At 39.4% G+C, this 18,388-nt stretch overlaps 1 protein-coding gene across 3 annotated transcripts in view; it reads right to left on the minus strand.

Annotated features, from left to right (window-relative positions):
• LOC101162554 (dipeptidyl aminopeptidase-like protein 6) overlaps window positions 1-18,388 on the minus strand; it is an 87,816-nt gene that overhangs the window by 24,040 nt on the left and 45,388 nt on the right. For 2 of the 3 annotated variants that reach the window (XM_020711112.2, XM_011486874.3), the window contains exons 2-3: window positions 7,597-7,711; window positions 2,668-2,766 (exon numbers count right to left, since the gene is read on the minus strand). In XM_020711112.2, the coding sequence (XP_020566771.1) occupies window positions 2,668-2,766; window positions 7,597-7,711 (214 nt within the window). Of the gene's footprint in view, window positions 1-2,667; window positions 2,767-7,596; window positions 7,712-16,997; window positions 17,205-18,388 lie in introns of those variants that run through there. The other variant, XM_011486875.3, reaches the window with a different exon arrangement.

Raw genomic sequence — 18,388 nt, forward strand, 5'->3', positions numbered from 1 at the left:
TAAGACACCATATAAAACAACTGATTTTATGATTCAATCTATATCTAATCTATATTTATCTGTGCATATGGATGGATGGATGGATGGATGGATGGATGGATGGATGGATGGATGGATGACTTTATTAATCCCACAATGGGGAAATTTCATTTATCTGTGGCAGCAAGAACGACATTCAGAAATAATCTATATAATATAACATCAAAAAAGGACATCACAAATGACATTCATATTAAATAATTAAAAATTATTTAAAATTACCCGGTCGCTCGCAAATACTTTGTGAAGGACTGTATTTATGCAAGTAACACAATTAAATGTCATAAGGCAAAAAGCAGAAGGACACAATTAAAGTTCTTAAATATTACAAAAATAACTCAAAAACAGACGAACTAGATGTTTTTCTCTCTTCAAGAAAGACAAACTTAACTAAATAGTGTTGAGATAAGACTTTTTTGGAGCCACTGACCTTACGTTCTCTTGTAACCCATTTATACTCACTTTAAACAAAGGGGGTCTCTTCACGGCTGCTCCGCAGACAACCTTAAACTCTATTTGTGTTTCTGTTGTCTGTCTGATTGTTCTGTGATTTACAAAAACCAATTTTAATTTGGGGGGAATTTCCCCTTGAGGGATTTATACAATTCTGTTTCTTTCTTTTTTTTAACTTAGTTTTATTCCACAATCAAAGGTACAGAAACATCGAAACAAACATCACATACGCAATAAATAATGTTTATACTTAAATTCAAATTTAGTCTCAAAATATGAGCCATCTTTATTTTTAGTAATTTTTATAAAGCTGACCTGTATCAACTTTTTAAGCACAGATGTGGTTCTTAATTCTTCAAATAACAAACATGTCACATTTCATAAATTTTGGTAACTTTTAATGAAGCAATATAATTCCATCTATAGTTGGGTTTTTTTCTCGCAATAAAAAGTGGAAAAAAATAATGCTGCTTAGTAGCACAGCAGTAAAGATAATAGACAAAGCTAATCAATGCAAGACACATTTTTGAAAAAACAAAAGTTTACTTTTGTTGAACTGTTTATAAAAATACTAAAGTCAATGTTTTTGTTTTCATCTTTTATTTTATTTGGCTTTATACTGAACTAAGTACTTAAATATTGTTATTTAACTAAAAGGAAAAAGATTAATTCAAAATCAACTATGTCCAAACTAAAAAAAAAGTTCTGCATTTTATTTTGTAGGAGAACACTGAAATGCTTTAACATCAACCTTGAAATTTTTCAGAAGATACAGTAATTTAATTTAAATGAATACATTTGACCTAAGTTCACTGCAAAAAAGACTCAACCTTGTTTGACAATGAAAGTGTTCCTTTTGAAACTACAAGGCAAATTATATTATTAAAATGAATTCAATAAAGAAAAGTCCCAACCGATTTGAACAGAGTCTTTGTGCATGAACTTCACCATTTTACCGGCTGCTGATGCACACTGCAGTCCCACAATGCAAGAGAAGAGAAGCACTGATTGTTCTGTGACCGTGCGGGGAAATGTTCCTGCTGAACACCAGGAGGCGCCCAGGTGACTCCTCCAGCAAACTGCAGCTCAGGTGGAAGCTTCCATCTCATTACTCTTGAAAGGTTGGAAAGGCCACAGCGAGCCGCTCCATTGAACATCTGTTCAATTTTGAATTCCTCACCGTGAGTCAGGCAAACGTTATGCTAAATTAGTTTTAAAGCTCACATTTAGTGGCGGTGAATGCAAAACACCCCAGCCAAAAACAGCCAATTATCTGAAACACTCTGTATTGTGTTGCATCTACTTTGTTGTCAAAAGAGGAAATCAGGGTTATGGAAAACTTCTGGCTTTATTAGGTTAGAGTTGTTGTTTGTTTTTTAGCTGCACAAAGAGGCTGTTTCATAAAACCTTTTCCGGGATTGTTTGTTGTTTTATTTAACAAAGACATTGAAGTGGATTTGAGTTCTTATTTTGCTTGTTTTTATTTTTGAAAGCTGAACCAGAAAACCTTTCTGTTTACCGCTGATCTCTCTCATTTCTGTCCTGTAACCACAGCACGCACATGGCAGACTGTAGACTCTGCAAGGTCACAGAGAAACCCAGCAAGGAAACCTGATCTCTGATCTGGCTCTGTGGTGGGCTCTTCTAAATTTTCAATCATATGCATTCAAGTTGACACGCTGCAGCTCACTGCATTAGGACCTGAAATCTCACATTTTTCGGCGCAGGACTTTAAACATCATTGGTTATAACTCCATAACTACTAAAAAATTATAAAGTGCTGGACAATCCAGCGTATTAATTGAAAGCAATTCGGACACCGTGCTCACAACCTTTTTCTAACGGCAAATATGGCATTACCGATTTCCCAAATTAAAAACCTTATAAATGCGATCATTTTACGAGGACTATTTATGAATGCACTGTGCTGTGATGATAACTTGGATGGCTTATGAAAAAAAATTATGCATTTTTGTCCATAGAACACAAAACATTATGGTCCATATTTGCCAATCTAGTGTGCATTGATGCAAACTGATTTTTCGCAGAATTCTGGGAAATGTCTGGGGTACTCAATTTTTGGAAATGTAGATTTGGACACCCCTACATAACGGTGAATGCACATTATTTAGTGAGTGGGGAAGGAATTCTGACACAACCAGAGAGTTTACTCACCGCTGAGCCACTTAGCATCCGGATCATGGATGTGAAGGTCTGGACCAAAGACATCTTCTATGGTTATCTTCTTTTTAAGGGCGAGGCTGTCGTCTTCACCTGTCAGGTGAGGAAGCAAAAGAAAAATACATAAATGATAAGATGTTGAAGGAATAATTTGAACGTTCTGTCAAGTTTTGATTAAACTTAAATTTTTGGTTCTTCCTGTTTTAGCAAAAGTGATGAAAAATACATAATTTTCAACCACTGCTGTTGTTTTTATGATTTGAGAGCCCATAAATCCTAATCTTTTTCTCCGCTGTGTATTTGTGTCTTACACAAAAATTAAAATGAGGAATTGGACAAAGAGAGAAGTTCCGATATGTGTGAAATGTTTATTTTGTTATTTATTTATTTTTTTTAAACTTGTCCTGTCCAACAACTAAGCAAACAAATGAGAGCTGAAAGCCTTTTGTGTTGGACATATTTTACTTTTACAACAGGGGTTATGAATCTTCTGATACACCAGATGTATATTTAAATAAACCGCTTTTGTAATTTCAACTAAACTTTATTCATGTTAATTATATTTGTAAATATTTTTTGTTGGACCGGACGGAAAAGAAAAGGAAGAAAGAAGAGAGAGGGATGACAGATAAGGGGAGGGGGGGAGGGGGGTGATTAGATAGATAGATAGATAGATAGATAGATGACTTTATTAATCCCACAATGGGGAAATTTCATTTATCTGTGGCAGCAACACGACATTCAGAAATAATCTATATAATATAACATCAATAAAGGACATCACAAATTACATTTATATTAGATAATTAAAAATATTACTAAAATTATTATGAAAAATTATTATCAAAAATGAGATTCTTATTAAATAAAGAAATAAATATTAAATAAATACAGCTGCAAAAGTGTAAAAAACATGCGGTCTGCAAAACATGTAAACTGTAAAGAAACATTACAAATTTTTCAAAATACAGAAATAACTAATGAAGTTCACACCAAGAACAAAAACAAACAACTGTTCAGGAACAAAAAACAATTTAAAATTGAAAAACAACAACTACAACAAAAGTAAATGAATCAATGACTAAACAGAAAAACACCCCTGGGACCGTGGAGTGTCACTTTGACACGGTGTTGTACAGTCTGATGGCTGTGGGGAGGAATGACCTGCGGTAGCGCTCCTTCTTACACTGAGGGTGCAACAGTCTTGTGCTGAAGGAGCTGGTCAGCGCCTCTACAGTTTTGTGCAGGGGGTGGGAGGGGTTATCCATGATGGATGTCAGCTTAGCTAACACCCTCCTGTCCACCACCTCCTCGATGGACTCAAGTGTGCAGCCCAGGACAGAGCCGGCCCTCCTAACCAGTTTGTTAAGCCTCTTCAAGTCTCTGCCTGCACTGCCCCCCGCCCAGCACACAATTCCATAAAGGACCACTGAGGCCACCACAGTGTCGTAAAAGGTCCTCAGCAGCTGTCTGCACACGCCAAACGACCTCAGTCTCCTCAGCAGGTGAAGGCGACTCTGGCCTCTCCTGTACAGAGCATCCGTGTTGTTGGACCAGTCCAGTCTGTTGTTCAGGTGAACACCCAGATATTTAAATGTGTCCACGACCTCAATGTCTGAAGCCTGGATGTTCACCGGTGACAGTGATGGTGAGGACCTCTTGAAGTCCAGTATCAGCTCCTTTGTCTTGCTGGTGTAACTTCACACCAGCTAACAAAGTCAGTGATGACCCCCCTGTACTCCTGCTCATCCCCCCCTGATACACAGCCCACAATGGCACTGTCATCTGAGAACTTCTGCAGATGACAGTGGTGGGAGTTGTAGGTGAAGTCTGATGTGTACAGGGTAAACAGGAATGGGGAGAGCACAGTCCCTTGAGGTGCCCCCGTGCTGATTATAGTATTAGATTATAGTATTAGTATTATTAGATTATAGTAGCGAGGGTAAGATCATGTCAGAAAGCAACGAGTTGCTGGAGCTTTATAATCACAACTGACGGGATAAGATGCAGGAAAAATCTAAAATGGGCGGGACCTATCCACACACACACAAATGTTACAAACACACCTGTTGGCTCCAAAACTGTTCGCACACAAACAAGTCTACATGGACATACTACCACTAACATTCACACACGCTTACTTATGCATTCAGACGCACATGTGAAACATTTCATTCAGTCACGCAAACTGTTTGTGCAAAGGTGAGATGGCACCTGTGCTCGAGTGAGTGTTTATATTCTTCTGGGGTGGATGATGGAATGTAAAAAGAGGGAAAGAACCAAGCCGCCCCCCCACCAAGGCCCCCACCGGAGCAGCAGCGGCAGCCAGGACCCCCCAACACCCGTACAGTACAGCAGGTACAGAAGGACTGCCCGCCGGGCAACCACATCTGCCACCCCGGGCAGGGCCAGCGGGACCGCCACAGCGGCCCCCAATGCCAGAAAGCAGGGGGGCGCAGGGGGTAGAGAGGGAAATCCCCAGGCCGACCCATAGAGCAGCCTCCCCACCACGCCCAACGACGGGCCCTGCCCCAGGGGGGCACCCCAAGCCCCAGACAGACAGCCCACCACCACCCAGGAGTCCTGAGCATCCCCCCGCCCCAGCCCCAGGCACAAGTCAAGGCACCCCAGGGAAGACCCGCCCCCATGCTCCAGGCAGCCCCCCCCAGGCCACGGTTAGTCTAGGAGAGAGCAAGGCAGGGGGCGGCCCTTCCGCCCAGGAGGAGGACGCCCAAGAGAAGCGAGGGTCCCCAAGGGGTGTCATAAATATGGCCCGACCAGGCTCACCCGCAGTTGGAAAATATGAAGAAGTCCAGCGCCCATGGGCCAGGACCCACGCCACCGGGACACGGACACCCCCAGGCTCAGATGTGATATGATCCCTGGCTCCCGGATATGTGTGAAATGTTGCCATGTTTTCTGTGCCCACTATGAGATAATCCGATGGCGTGTTCTTCTTGAACCGAATCTGTAACCATTTTTGTATTTTGTCGCTACAAATACATAATGTAAAACCTTGTTTATGAATGTTAAATACACTGAGAAAACTTCCTCTCCGGTAAGGAGGAAAGGGAGAAAGCCGATTCCCAGCAGGAGGCTAATTGTATCTGATGTGCAGATCTGAAAAACGACTGGAGCTATTACTGTATAATCATCTCCATTAAACAGGCCAGGACGTCTTAATACTTTAAAACATCCATTATCAGAAAGATGATTCTGTGCCATTCTAAAGCTAGCATCCAGGCTCCATCCAAAGATACCTAAAAAAAAACAAGTGTTGGCCTACTGAAAGGTCGTCGGATAGCTGCCTGCAGAAAACTGCAGTTGTATGACTCGGCAATATCAAATACTATTCGTGTGTGAAGAAAACTGTATGCTAAAACCTCTAAATTGGTGTGTCTGAGCGCTCTTCTCTCTTATCACCATGGATACATGCCTATTATGGTTTCCCATAAATAAAGCAGGCTTCAGTGACATTTGTTGGAGTGTTATGTCATGGCTCCAATGAAATGGACAGATGATTTTCTCTCAAAATTTTCAGACCTCGTTTTTGTGTTGCTGTGTATCTCTAATGTAAATTCCTGTCTATTACTGTAACCTGCAACCCCTTTGGCCAAACCGTACATTTACCAAGGCCAATTATCGAAATTGTAGTTGTTTTCCAGAAGCCTGTGGCTGTTCTGTAAAAAAAAATCAAACTTGTAACTTGTGATAAAATGCAAACTTATTTTCAAGGCAACTATTTTTTGTATAAACGATTTATAAATGAAATATTTTGTTGGTTAGACACTGCAAACAAAAGCGTTTTCACAAAAACATAGTGAGCCTGATATGAGTCTGAAAACTTTCTAGGTGTTTTTATTAATTTTTTTATTAAAGTTGATGCTAAAGTCTGTGCCTTAAAAAAAAACTTTAATACTTGACATTTATTGAAAACCTAGATAAAATATTGCAAGACCTGCAGTTAAGAACACTTTCCTTGTCATAAAAATGTAGAAAATGTGCAGACCTGACAACCTGACTCTCTTAAAGAAGTAGGGGGTATTGTCGGGTGAGTTTTATTCTTTGAATCTGAAAGGTTCAGACTTATTTTTATTTTGCAGAAAAATAGAGACTTTTTTTCCCCCAGAGACAAAATCGTAGGAAATAAACCAGGTCTCACAGCAAAAGAGAGAAGTTCTGCTTCCTTTAGTATGTTTAAGAATTCAGTGTGTGTTAGAGTTAAGTTTAACTGTTTTTTTTGACAGTTGGGTATTTGTAACATTTTAGTAGAATTTGTAGCAGTTTATTATTTGAACCATTTTATGATTTGTAAGTTCAGTATTTGTAAGAGTTTAAAATTTAGCAAAGGTTTAGTATTATAACAGTTTTCTATTTGTAACAGTTTAGTATATTTAGCTGTTTAGTCTTTTTAACAGATATGAGCTTGTAAAAGTTCACAAATGTATTATTTGTAACAATTTTTTTTCTGCAGCAATTAAGAATTTGTAGCAGTTTAGAATATTGGGTCCTACACCAGTTCCTGACTTTGTAACAGTTTATTTTTTGCAGCAGTTTAGAATTTTTCAGTTTTGTAACAGTTTTGAAACTGTGAGAGGTTAGAATTACTTTTTTTACACATTTACACGTTTAAGATGTTACAACAGCTTTTTTGCAACAGTTTAGAATTGGTAAGTACATCTTGTGTCAGATATGCAAAAGCAGAGATTCCTTTCAGAAGATGCTCCATTGCTTTGCGTGAAAACAGTCTTCTCCAAACACGCAGGTCCTGAACAGGATCTTCACTTTTTAAGAACAGGCTGAAATATAAGCCCGACCAAAAAGTTTTGTTTGTGTTAAAAACCTGGAAAAAGTCTTTTCATAATGAACCCATTAAGTGAAGTGCAGTCCCTTGGTTGCATTTGCTTTAAGTGTGATACATACTGGGGGTGAGAAGAATTACAGAAGTGACAATCAGGGAGCAGATGATTAGGATGACCAGCAGGGCGATTGCAATTCCCTTCCAGTTCCTCTGAGGCGGCGCACTGCCCACCAGGTCCTGAAAAACAAATTAATGATGTAAAATAAAAAGTAAAACTAGATTCCTTTAAGCAAACGCAAAACATCCATTAAATTATTTTCCTCACACAGACAAACAGATGATGATGAAACATGCGGCAGCTGGGAACCCCCAACACAAATGACCTTGGACAGTTTTGGTTTCATCATAAGTGAAGCAAAAGAATTTTTACCGTCTCTGTCGGAGGCTAGGGATGGCCATAGGACAGCTCATTCTGTGTCAGACAGAGGCCGACGGCTCAGCCACTTGTGTGTGGTAACGATGTATAATCGAGCCGTTCCCTGCTGCTTGCATACGAAGAGTCCCTGCAGCTTTGCCTGATAGCCAGAGTGGAGCACTGCCTCTGAGCTGACACAACGGGCAGAATAATGAGCTGCTCTCTTCACACAACTCAGCAGATGGTAGATGGCAAATCAGTGCCGTGTGAAACACATCTACTGCAAAAATCCACAGGCCATACAAAACATTTTTAGAGGAAGCTGCAGTCAGACAGACCCAGATGCCCGATCAACTCGCCTTTGGATGATTTTGATCAAAAGGCAACTTGAGTGTTGTTACAGAGTCTTTTTTTGAGTAAGAGGGCATCCACTTTGACGGTCCATTAGACATCCATGGAAACGGATGGAGTTGTAAATTGACTGTCAGTCACAACATCCAACAGATATGTCAAGTATTTCTATTTGCTCCAGTCTTACTTTATGAACGGACTTCCATTGTTTTTTTTGGTGGATGAAATCAAGCACTCTCTCAGCACAACAACTCGCGCTGAACACAATAATGAAGTGTGAAGCTATGGACTAATGAAACAATAGTTAATTAGAGGGCTGCTCTTTCCCAAGTACCCCGCTTTTTACACTCAAATTAGGCAAAATTTCCACACCACACCATTTCTATTCAAAAGACAGCAATTAAACAGGATTTTTTTTAAATAAGAGCTTTATTGAAAATATAGAAATAAAAAGCTGTGAATCTATTTATTTGAATTGGGTTTTCTTTAAGTTTTACTCAAATGATTGCACAGACATTCATTGAAACGTACAGTACATATGAGGAAATGGCCTTTGAGAGAGACAGAACAGAATAATTAATCCAAATTTGAACGAATTTTGGCACATAATTTGTGAAATTAGCCAGTTCTGATGTGGATTACTATAACCTATTAATGGCTAACATCATTAATGAATACTGGCCATTGAAGGATGGTAGTGATAAAGTATTATTTTGTATTCAAGCCACCAACTGCAATATATCACTAATTTATGAATACGTATGTAAGGGACGGAAATAAATGTTTTTGTTCCTTCCTTTATGAGCTACTGTTGATTAAAAACAATATCAAATGTTTACAGCTGAAACCTATCTTTTCTGAAATCATTAACAAACAGTTAAAGTCCCATTAACAGTCACACACCTAGCTGTATGAAAGGAGCTAAACTACTGACTGATTGGTTAGCAGCTTCCCTTGGATCAACTCCAAGTTTACCTATTGTACTATTAATATTAATTATTGCACTTGTTTAATATAATTGTTTTTATTTACGGAATGATCTATTTTTTTTCTAATTTAATTTAGTTTTGTTATGTTGTATTCTAGTCAACACTTGTCAACTCTTTTCCAATATATCTTTATGTGGTCCTTAACAGCTGAGCTGAGAGAATTACATATTAACAAGTTAATATATCAACTCTAAAAGGCTTGAATTCCTAAAATTCCTCCTTTTTTTTCTTGTTTCTTGCCAGGTCTTTCCATGAAGCTCAACTTTAAAAAAAAAAAAACATTTCATCATAAATACTCAAGCCACCTTTTTTCTTTACTTTTAATTTTGCAGTATGTCAAATTGAAGCTGAATTTGTATTTTTTTTTATTTAGAGATGTGCTTTGTTTACATTGAAATAAATTAAAATCATGCTGAAACTGAGTAATTCTTTACTCAAATCAGGGTAAATCAGGGGCAGACAAAAAAATGCCCTTTTGGAAAAAAAGCCTGTAGTGATGCCGGTGCCACAGTGGACGGGGCACAAACTCTCAAAGCCGATCCATTCTGATGCATCCACTTGCATCAGAATGGATCCATGTACATCTTCGTTTTCCTCATCTGAGCGGGCATCTGGCTCAAAACTGTTTGGTTGGATAGCTCCAATATTGCACCCCATTATTTTCAGGAACTATGGCCCAGAAAAGGATGGAAGTTTATTTGATTTTGTCTAAAAACAGCATAATCATAACATAAAGACCACTAAAAACGCTTTTCCAATAGATCAAAAGATGATTGGAGTGCCACTTTAATCTGTAATTTAAAAAACACAATGTTTAAAAGGAGGGTTATGTGAATAACCAGTGCCTTTTATATTAGTAAATATGTTTAGTATAGTCTTTGCACTGGTCTAATTAGGAGTCTCTACCTTTCAAGACGTAATATTTACAGTTTAGTAATATTCCGCACAGCTTTCAGACAGATTAAAGGTTAAGGTTTGTTTGGAACCATGAAAATGACCATCTGTAATCATGTTTGAGTACAAACAGACAACAAATTTGCAAATTAATTTTTGTTCAAATCAGCGAGGAAATTGAGCAGCTCCAGCCACATTCATTTCAGCCCAGCTTTTGATAACACTGTTACCAATTAGACCTCGTCTCTGGCTGCCTGTGGTGGTAAAAGTATTTATAGAGCCACAAACCATCCGCTACCTAATGAGGGGTCTGCAGAAACGTGAGGGGAAGAGGAAGCTCCGCTCCTGAGCTGTGCTGAAGCTTTACACCCTTTTTGAAGGCTGTACACTGTTCAATTGCGAGTTACTTTCTATTGAATGCTTAATGTGATCCTGTCTGTGTGTTGTTTACTTTCCCTCATATGCAGTTTGTCTCAAAGCAAAGCAAATCAATACTGAAGCCACTGAGTACACACTGAAAAACAGCGTCAAGTCAGTGCAGATATTTTTTTAACCTTGAAAAAAAAAAATACACACTGATACCAACGATCACCCCAGACCTCTGACCGAGCCAGATATGACACCGAGGCTATGACAGGCTGGCAGATAATGGTCTTTTCCTGCATCTGCTTAGTTTGTCTACCTGAGCTAAAAATGGCAACTAGAAATGAGAGAGGACAGGTGATCTGAATTGAGCTCAGACTGGAGCCCAGGTCAGCACCTGCACCCAACAACGAGAAATGAACTCCAAAATCTGACAAAGGAATCCAGTCAACCGGATAAGAAGAAACTTCTCATTAACGTATTTCACTTAAACGTCAGCCTGGAAGTGTTTGGTTCCGCAGAAGTTAAAATAAATACAAATTGAAAAGGACGAGCAGCACCAATGTTGACCTTGGTGAAGCTGCAAGCAAACATTAGATTATTGAGAAGCAGCCCAAGGAGTATTTTTTTACAATTCTAACCAATAAAAAAACAAAACAAAATGTAGCTGTAAAAGTTCCCACTTTTTCCTAAACCTCTAAGGATACATTGAGATATTAGTCTTTTGTTGAGCCCTTATGTTACGTTCAAACCGACCTTGGCTTGTGGTTGAAGTGGTCACTTCGTTCAAGCGACCACTTCCAATGAATAGTCTATGTAAATGCACATTTCCGGCTCTACATTCAAAACTTTGACATTGATGTGTCGTTACGCTAGTCTTAAGTCAGTTTCCAGTCTCTATTTAGCAGAACCTCCTCTCCACGACCCTCCACGTCCCCATTTGTTTAAGGCAGACCAGGTCTAAAAGAGTAGATCCAAATAAAAGGACACAAACATTTAAAGCAGTGACCTTTCCCCTGCAAATCAGTAGCAGAAGAAAATTCTGTTCATGAACATAAATTATGTTTTTGCTATCCCAAGAATCTGCTTCCTCTTGTGAGAAAAATGCCTCAATGGCCATTTTACTGCCATCATCAGACGGTCAAGGGTCAATGTTTGCTTTTTGACACTGAACACTTATTTCGACAAGCAACCTTTTTAGTTTTTTTTTTCAGTCCAAACATGATTTTGTAGAAACTAACTGAAAAATCTCTGTTCAAATGAGAGCCCGTCCTTTGTTCGTTGCTATAAAACCCTTCGTTTATAGTCTATTTGGTAAAATCCTGATAGTGTCTCGCACAAATTCAAAAACAACTTTAGAGACCTCAAAGCAACTGTTCTCACAGCTGGTGTAACCACTCTTATTAAGCCTCTAAGCTCTGATGCCTTTATCCTTGCAGCATGCTTCAACTCTGTTGCAAACGTGGAGTCTTTTTATCCACCTATTCAGCCCCAGACTGCAGAGCGGGCAACTCAGTCTGACTTTTAAAAAATGTGGGAGAAATCCCATTTTCTGGAAGTGAGAGCAACCAAACCCTTGAGAGCTGCACAACACCCAACATGAGATGGATCATTGGATTTCTCTGATGTCTCCACTGGATGTGAGTTTTAGTTTACTGGACAGTTCGAGTCAAAAACTGAATCTCAAAAAAACCAGCAACAACAGAAATGTTAACATTGAAGAGTTATTGTTAGCTTCCTGGATCAGCTCATTTTTGTTTGTGTGGAGCATGTGGGCAGCCCAAACAGCTGAGAACAACAAAAGCGCTATCAATAAATCAAGAATTGCCTCCGTACAGGCACTTCTAAATAAACGCTGTGCATTTTAGTTCTCACAACTCCGAAGGGCAGGAAATCTCATGGGGAAAACAATGTTTCTCTTAGCCCATTTGTTACTATTTTCATTCTGCTGAGAAGACAAAGGGTCCAAAGAATGAAACATCTTTTGAGGTCAAGCTTCCTTTACCCCCCAGCACTCTGTCTAATCCTCTCTACCTCCTACTTCCCTTTTAAGCATCTATTTGTCTCTCCGTTGGCTGCTGAAGTGTGAAATGGATCTTTCCTGATCTCCGAGCACCTGGTTTCCAAGGGAACCAAGAGAGTTGTTTGAGTCATATTCGCAGTGAAGAAAGAGTCGGCTGGTGTGCAGCCCAGCCGAGACCACCATTACAGTTGAGCTTGTCGGGAGTCTTTTCAGGGAGATTCCTGAACAGGATGAAGATGATGACATCTCAAACATAAGTAAACCTCTACAGATGTTGTGTTCTTAATGTGGCATTATGGTTTCCCTAAATAGCAGACTGGAGCCACCAGAATACGAAAAAGCATAAATAAACACAGGACTGTCCAACACTGGAAGCTGAGGTATTTTAACAAAATAGAAGTCTTTATTAAAACAAAATTATTAAAATACCTATGCTTAAATACACACACAGCACAGACGCCTTATACACCACACTGACACACGATGTCTCACATCGCTGTAATCTAGCGACTGGAGCAGTCAAACCAAAGAGTGACGCAGGATCCTGTGGACGTGGGGATCAACTTTCCCCCTGGAACAGCATCTATAAATCATGGCCATTCACAAGTGAGATTAAGAATTCATACCGGCTGCCTATTGGTTCATGAACGGCCAGCGGCTCGTCTAAGTTTGTGCACTTCGGAAATTGTGCGTTTGTTTGAGTTACCTTCAACTGATGCCAAAGCAAAGATGAGCAAAATGTTTTTTAATGATGCTCCGATAACAGAGTTCTTATAAAAAACAGAAGGAAGCCCCAAAAATAAAATCATAACATCATTTTGATGTAAAAACTGGACAGAAATGTCTCCTCTGTGGTGGGCTGGACCCAGTTTGTGTATCTGAGGCCGTTCTGCTGCATAATTCAAGCCTTTTTGGGTTTTTTTTTAGATATTTTCTATTTTTTTTCTCCTGTTTGATTTTTCAATAATCACAGGGTCAGAGCACTCTGCCTAACTGAGTTTATGCATACTTCCTTTTTATAAACTGCAGGCAATGGAGCAGTGCTGATGGCAGTGCTGTGAGGTAAGTGAAAGAAAGATGCACTAAGATCACAACATGTCAAGATAACATTAAATGATTCAAACCTCAGGCTTTTTTTTTGTGGCCATTATCTGACTCTACCTGAACATAAATTATTCAGCATGTTAGGAGATACTTTTTCTGTTCCATCACCAAGAACCTTCAGTTTTTTCTACACCATTCTATGTAATGATAATTCTAAATTCAGGGATATATTTCTAGGATATAACCGGAAAATCACGTATTAACTCTTTTTTATTATATTCTCAGATCTAGTGGATTTAGTAAGAGAAAACCCTATATATGAATGCATAAAATGTTAGAAATAATCAATAATAAACAGCACAGATTGTGAATTTCCAGAAATTGAAAATCACCCAATTTATGCAAAGTTCTGATCTAATAAGGGACTCCAAGTTTACGGCAGATTTTAGCTAAAAAGAGGATATTTCGGTGAACAAATCAGATTAAAAAATCTATAGATTTAATCCTTTATTCATCCGTTTACTTGTGTCCTGCTTGGGAAGAGAAATGCTGGTTTTATGTCATAAAATATGTTTGTCAGATTTTCTGCAGTAACAAGATCAAAGCATCGAACAGCAAAAGAATTAAGAGATTTCAACAAATCAAAAATGTCAAGGTTTGTTTTTTTACTGAAAAAATTGTAAGGTCAACTGCAGAGCGGCAGTAGTTCATTAGAAATTTACGTCTGAGATGTAGGCAGCACTGTTTGCATGGAGCAACCCCCCTCTCCCTTTCCAGCACTGTTCTTCTTACACGCTATGGCTTACAGCTCCTAACAACCCCAACCTAACATAACCAATGCAACAAAAATGGCGAGCAATATTTGAGCTATCCAGCCATGCAGTTTTGAGCCAGATGTCAGCTCAGACGGGGAAAACGTCTGAGTGTGGATGTATTTGTCTCCAAGTGGATGCATCTGAACAGAGCGGAGCAGAGACTTGTGGCCCACCAAGCACATGTTCTACGTCACAAATATGATCTTTTTCAAACAACATTTTTGTATCTGTTCCTGATTTACAACAATCTGAACATATAAAAACTCAGAAATGGAATTTTGAGCTTAATTTTCTTAGAATATATCTTCGATCATCAGAAGAAAAACCACAAGAAAATGTTAAAAACATCAGAAACGGGATATATTTATTGGAGTGGGTCTTTAAATCAGCAGAACTAACTTTGTGTGGAAGAGTATAGAAAAACTAAACGTTTTTCTAGTTTTGCTGGAATGGAATGGAAAGGATAACCACAGAACCAGCGATGGCCTGACCAGAAGGTGCAGAGACGCAAGGATGACAGTATGAAGTCAAAACAAGAGTAAATGAATGTGTGGGAGAACGTTCTCTTCACACAACAGGATTTTATGATCATAATAATGATAGCGATGAGTTTGGAGTGTTAGATGTGCTGCTCTGCATTAATATTCTAGTGCAACATTTGGTTTTCCTCCACTAGATACTCATTTTCTGTTATTTTGTTTTAGTGGAAAGAAATCCATCACAAGGCCAGCGCCACCGTGACGATCAGCTCCATGAAAGAAGAAAGATTCAGACCACCACTTTTTTTACCCCTTTGTGTGGTTTTTCATCATCTGTGAACAAGACAAAGGGAAGATGAAGGAGAAGGAACGTTTCTCAGAGGACATGAATTACTGCCTGCCTCTGGACAAAACCGCCACCGTATCTTTTAATCATCAGAGGAAGCCCCGCACAAAACAACGCCAGTGAAGTTGAAGAACAGATCAGTTGAAAGTGTCCCTTGTTATTTCTCCACCTTTTTTCTTCTTCAAAGCTGAATACGCTCCTCAAAATGTCGCCGAAAATCAAGTTCCATTATGAGGTGCGGGGAAGATGAGAACCGTGTTATGCTTTCAGGATAATTATGTGCAGATGTGGCATCGGGAAGGATTGAGGGGAGAGTAAAAGCAGTTGACACATTAAGCAAGAAGGTTTTTTTTGTTTTTGTTTTTAAAGCAATGTATGGAGATTAAGATGGGCGACATAAACTGAGAGGTTTATTCAAGCCAAGCCAATATGACAACATTATTTGGAGCGCTGCTTTATAATTTAACAGGATTACTAGAGTTTAAAAAGGGTTAGTTTTTAATCAAAGCACATTTGCTTTAGATTAAAATTGGCTGAAAAGAATAAAACACTTGATTTCTGCATTGTATAAATCTGCAGTGTAGCTGCAGGAGGTTGGTACATTTTTTCCTGTGTTGCATTTTCAAAGTTGTAATATTTCGTCTCTTCAGTGAGGGGGGAGCCTACATTTCCAGCTTTCAGTGCAACAAGAAATGGCATGTTTTGAGTAGCCCATGAATGATAAGGATGAAAAATCAACTGAACTCCATCAGATTTAAAATCACAAAATTGAAACGCTGCTGCAAAAATAGTAACCATGGGAGACCTGTGATGCACTGATGTGCAGATGAGCCAGTGTGCATCTCACTTTCTGCCAGACATCCAATTTCTTCAAAACCTTCAAACGAGCTCATGCTTCCTATTTTTTTAGATCCAAGCATGGTCAAAGACCTTCAGCGCTGCTGTCGACTCTGCAGTTCGGCTTTCATAAATGTATAAATAAGACGAAAAAGTAAACTCTCCGTGGGTAAAAAAAAAAATATTCAAAGATGCAAAGGAACATGGAAAAAAACTCCATTTGGCTGGAAGAGCGTACAATGAAATGCTGATGAGGTTTTTGTAAAAGTAAAACAAAAAACAGCAACCTTTCCCTCACTTTGTCTTCTTTCACAAAGCTTTTTCAACCAACAGCCAACAACAACATTTACTTTTCCTGATGTTCTCACTTCATTTGTGCAAACAGTAGTTTGTTTTAGTGAAGCACCTTTCAACATAAATTATAGCACCAATGCCAGAAGCCCATTTGTGGAAGCTGCAGAGGTGGATTTGGTGTCCACAAAGCATTTTATCACATCAGTCTTCCCTGATCCGCCCCCCCTGTGAACTGATCCAGCACCAGAGAGCTATTAGGACCCACTCCACGCCACTTTATTCATTTCTGTTTCTCTATTGCATATAGGGTTACATTCAAAAGTGCTCAGCGAGATATGCATGGCCCTGGACTCACACCCACCCTGCAGGAACTCTGCACCTCCGTGAGCCTTTTTCAAAATTTGTTTTACATCCATTGATCAACAGCACACTGACAGACTGTTATTGTTAAGCTGTAGAAGCTGCACCTGTGGGTTACAATAAGACCTGATTAAACATTCATGCTGGAGTTCAAGCTGCAGCTGTCTAAATTAAAAAAAAAACTGCGACCAAAAGCAGGCTGCCGTTCCTGTCACTTTCTCCTGTTGAACTCTTTGCGCTCACCGTGCGCACATCCTGACGCACGAGGAGCGCTAAACTCCACAATTAGAGGACGCGCAGTTTCAAGACCTACCTGATCGTACTGCTGAGCCACTTTTCCCGGGCCGTTTGCGTCTTTTGTAGAAGTCATGACAGTAAGCGGAGAGAATCGGGAACAGAGGAAGACGCTCGCTGCCTGTAGGTGCGGGATAATGAAGCGGGGGAAGGCGGGAGAGATGGGGAAAGCGAGAGGAGCGCACCGAGTGTTCAAGGAGCTCCAGCGATTTGCTAAAATAATGACGCGGATGTGGGTGCGCGCAGCGCGGAGTTCAGCGGCTGACGCTCAGTGCTGACATGTGGGAGGTTCAATTGGGTTCTAGAGCTGTTTGTTTTTTTAATTTTAAGGATACTTTTGTCAAGAATTCCACCTTTCATCCTCTGGAGGGTTAGAAATATTGAAATAAAACAAAATTTACATCTCAATGCCACCGAGGCATTAGTAGCCAGTTTGTTTGGTGATGCTTTTCATTTTTAAGGCAAGTTTTTGCTTTCAAAGTGAAGTAAACAGAAAGGTGAAGGTAAAAAGAAGCTAAAATGACAACAACAACAAAAAAACACTTTTAAGTTGTCTGAAGTGCCTCAAGGCAAATGTCTTTGACGTTTCCGTATCTGGATTGCTCCTTTGTTTTCTCCAAATATAGTTCAGAATCCACTAACAACTGCTGAGCTCCAAGCAGCAAGTAATAGACCTGGCAGTTTGTAATAGATCTTGCTGGCACTCATTACTGGCAAGTCCATTATACAGGAAATGGAATCAGGAATCAATAAAAAAAAAGAACTAAATACTTTAAGTTGTTGTTTTAGTTCTGTTCCGTTGGAATTGACTGACAGTCTGGATTCTGTGCAGCCTGGGGAATAAGGATTTGCATAGTTTTCATTTCATCCCCCCCCAAACGCATCTGTATTGTCAGCCAATGAAAAAACAGCTGGCCTGACTGTTGAGAAGCACAGATACCGTCCTCCCACATGGAGCAGAAATAGTTTGCAGTTTTAAAGCATAGTTTGCCCGAAAGTGTCACATCTTCGTACAAGCCAATCCACATTCTTGTTAGCACAGCTTGTCTGCTTATTTGTGCTGCACACACTCTCACTCACCTACACACATGTACGTTTGTGCAGGAGAGAATGTTTCCTCAGAAGTCACGCACAGCCTCTGCAGCACTCGTAGCCGTTTGAACCAGATCTCTGTTTGAGGAAAAGGAACTTTACAATCCCAGATAAGACAGTCCACGATGTGAGTCACTGGCACACAGAGGAGGATAGGTTCGATATGAAACCAAAAATCTCCTTCAAGCATGTGCAAAGCTGAGAGCAGACAGAAATGTGGGTCCTTCGCTTGCAAACATTTTAAATGTTTTAACTGCACAATGAAATGTGTGAAAACATAAGAAAATATGATCAAAAAGACAAGAAAATTTGCAGCTG

The sequence above is a fragment of the Oryzias latipes genome, chromosome 17 (genome assembly GCF_002234675.1).
Source record: "Oryzias latipes chromosome 17, ASM223467v1".
Taxonomy (NCBI): Eukaryota; Metazoa; Chordata; class Actinopteri; order Beloniformes; family Adrianichthyidae; genus Oryzias; species Oryzias latipes.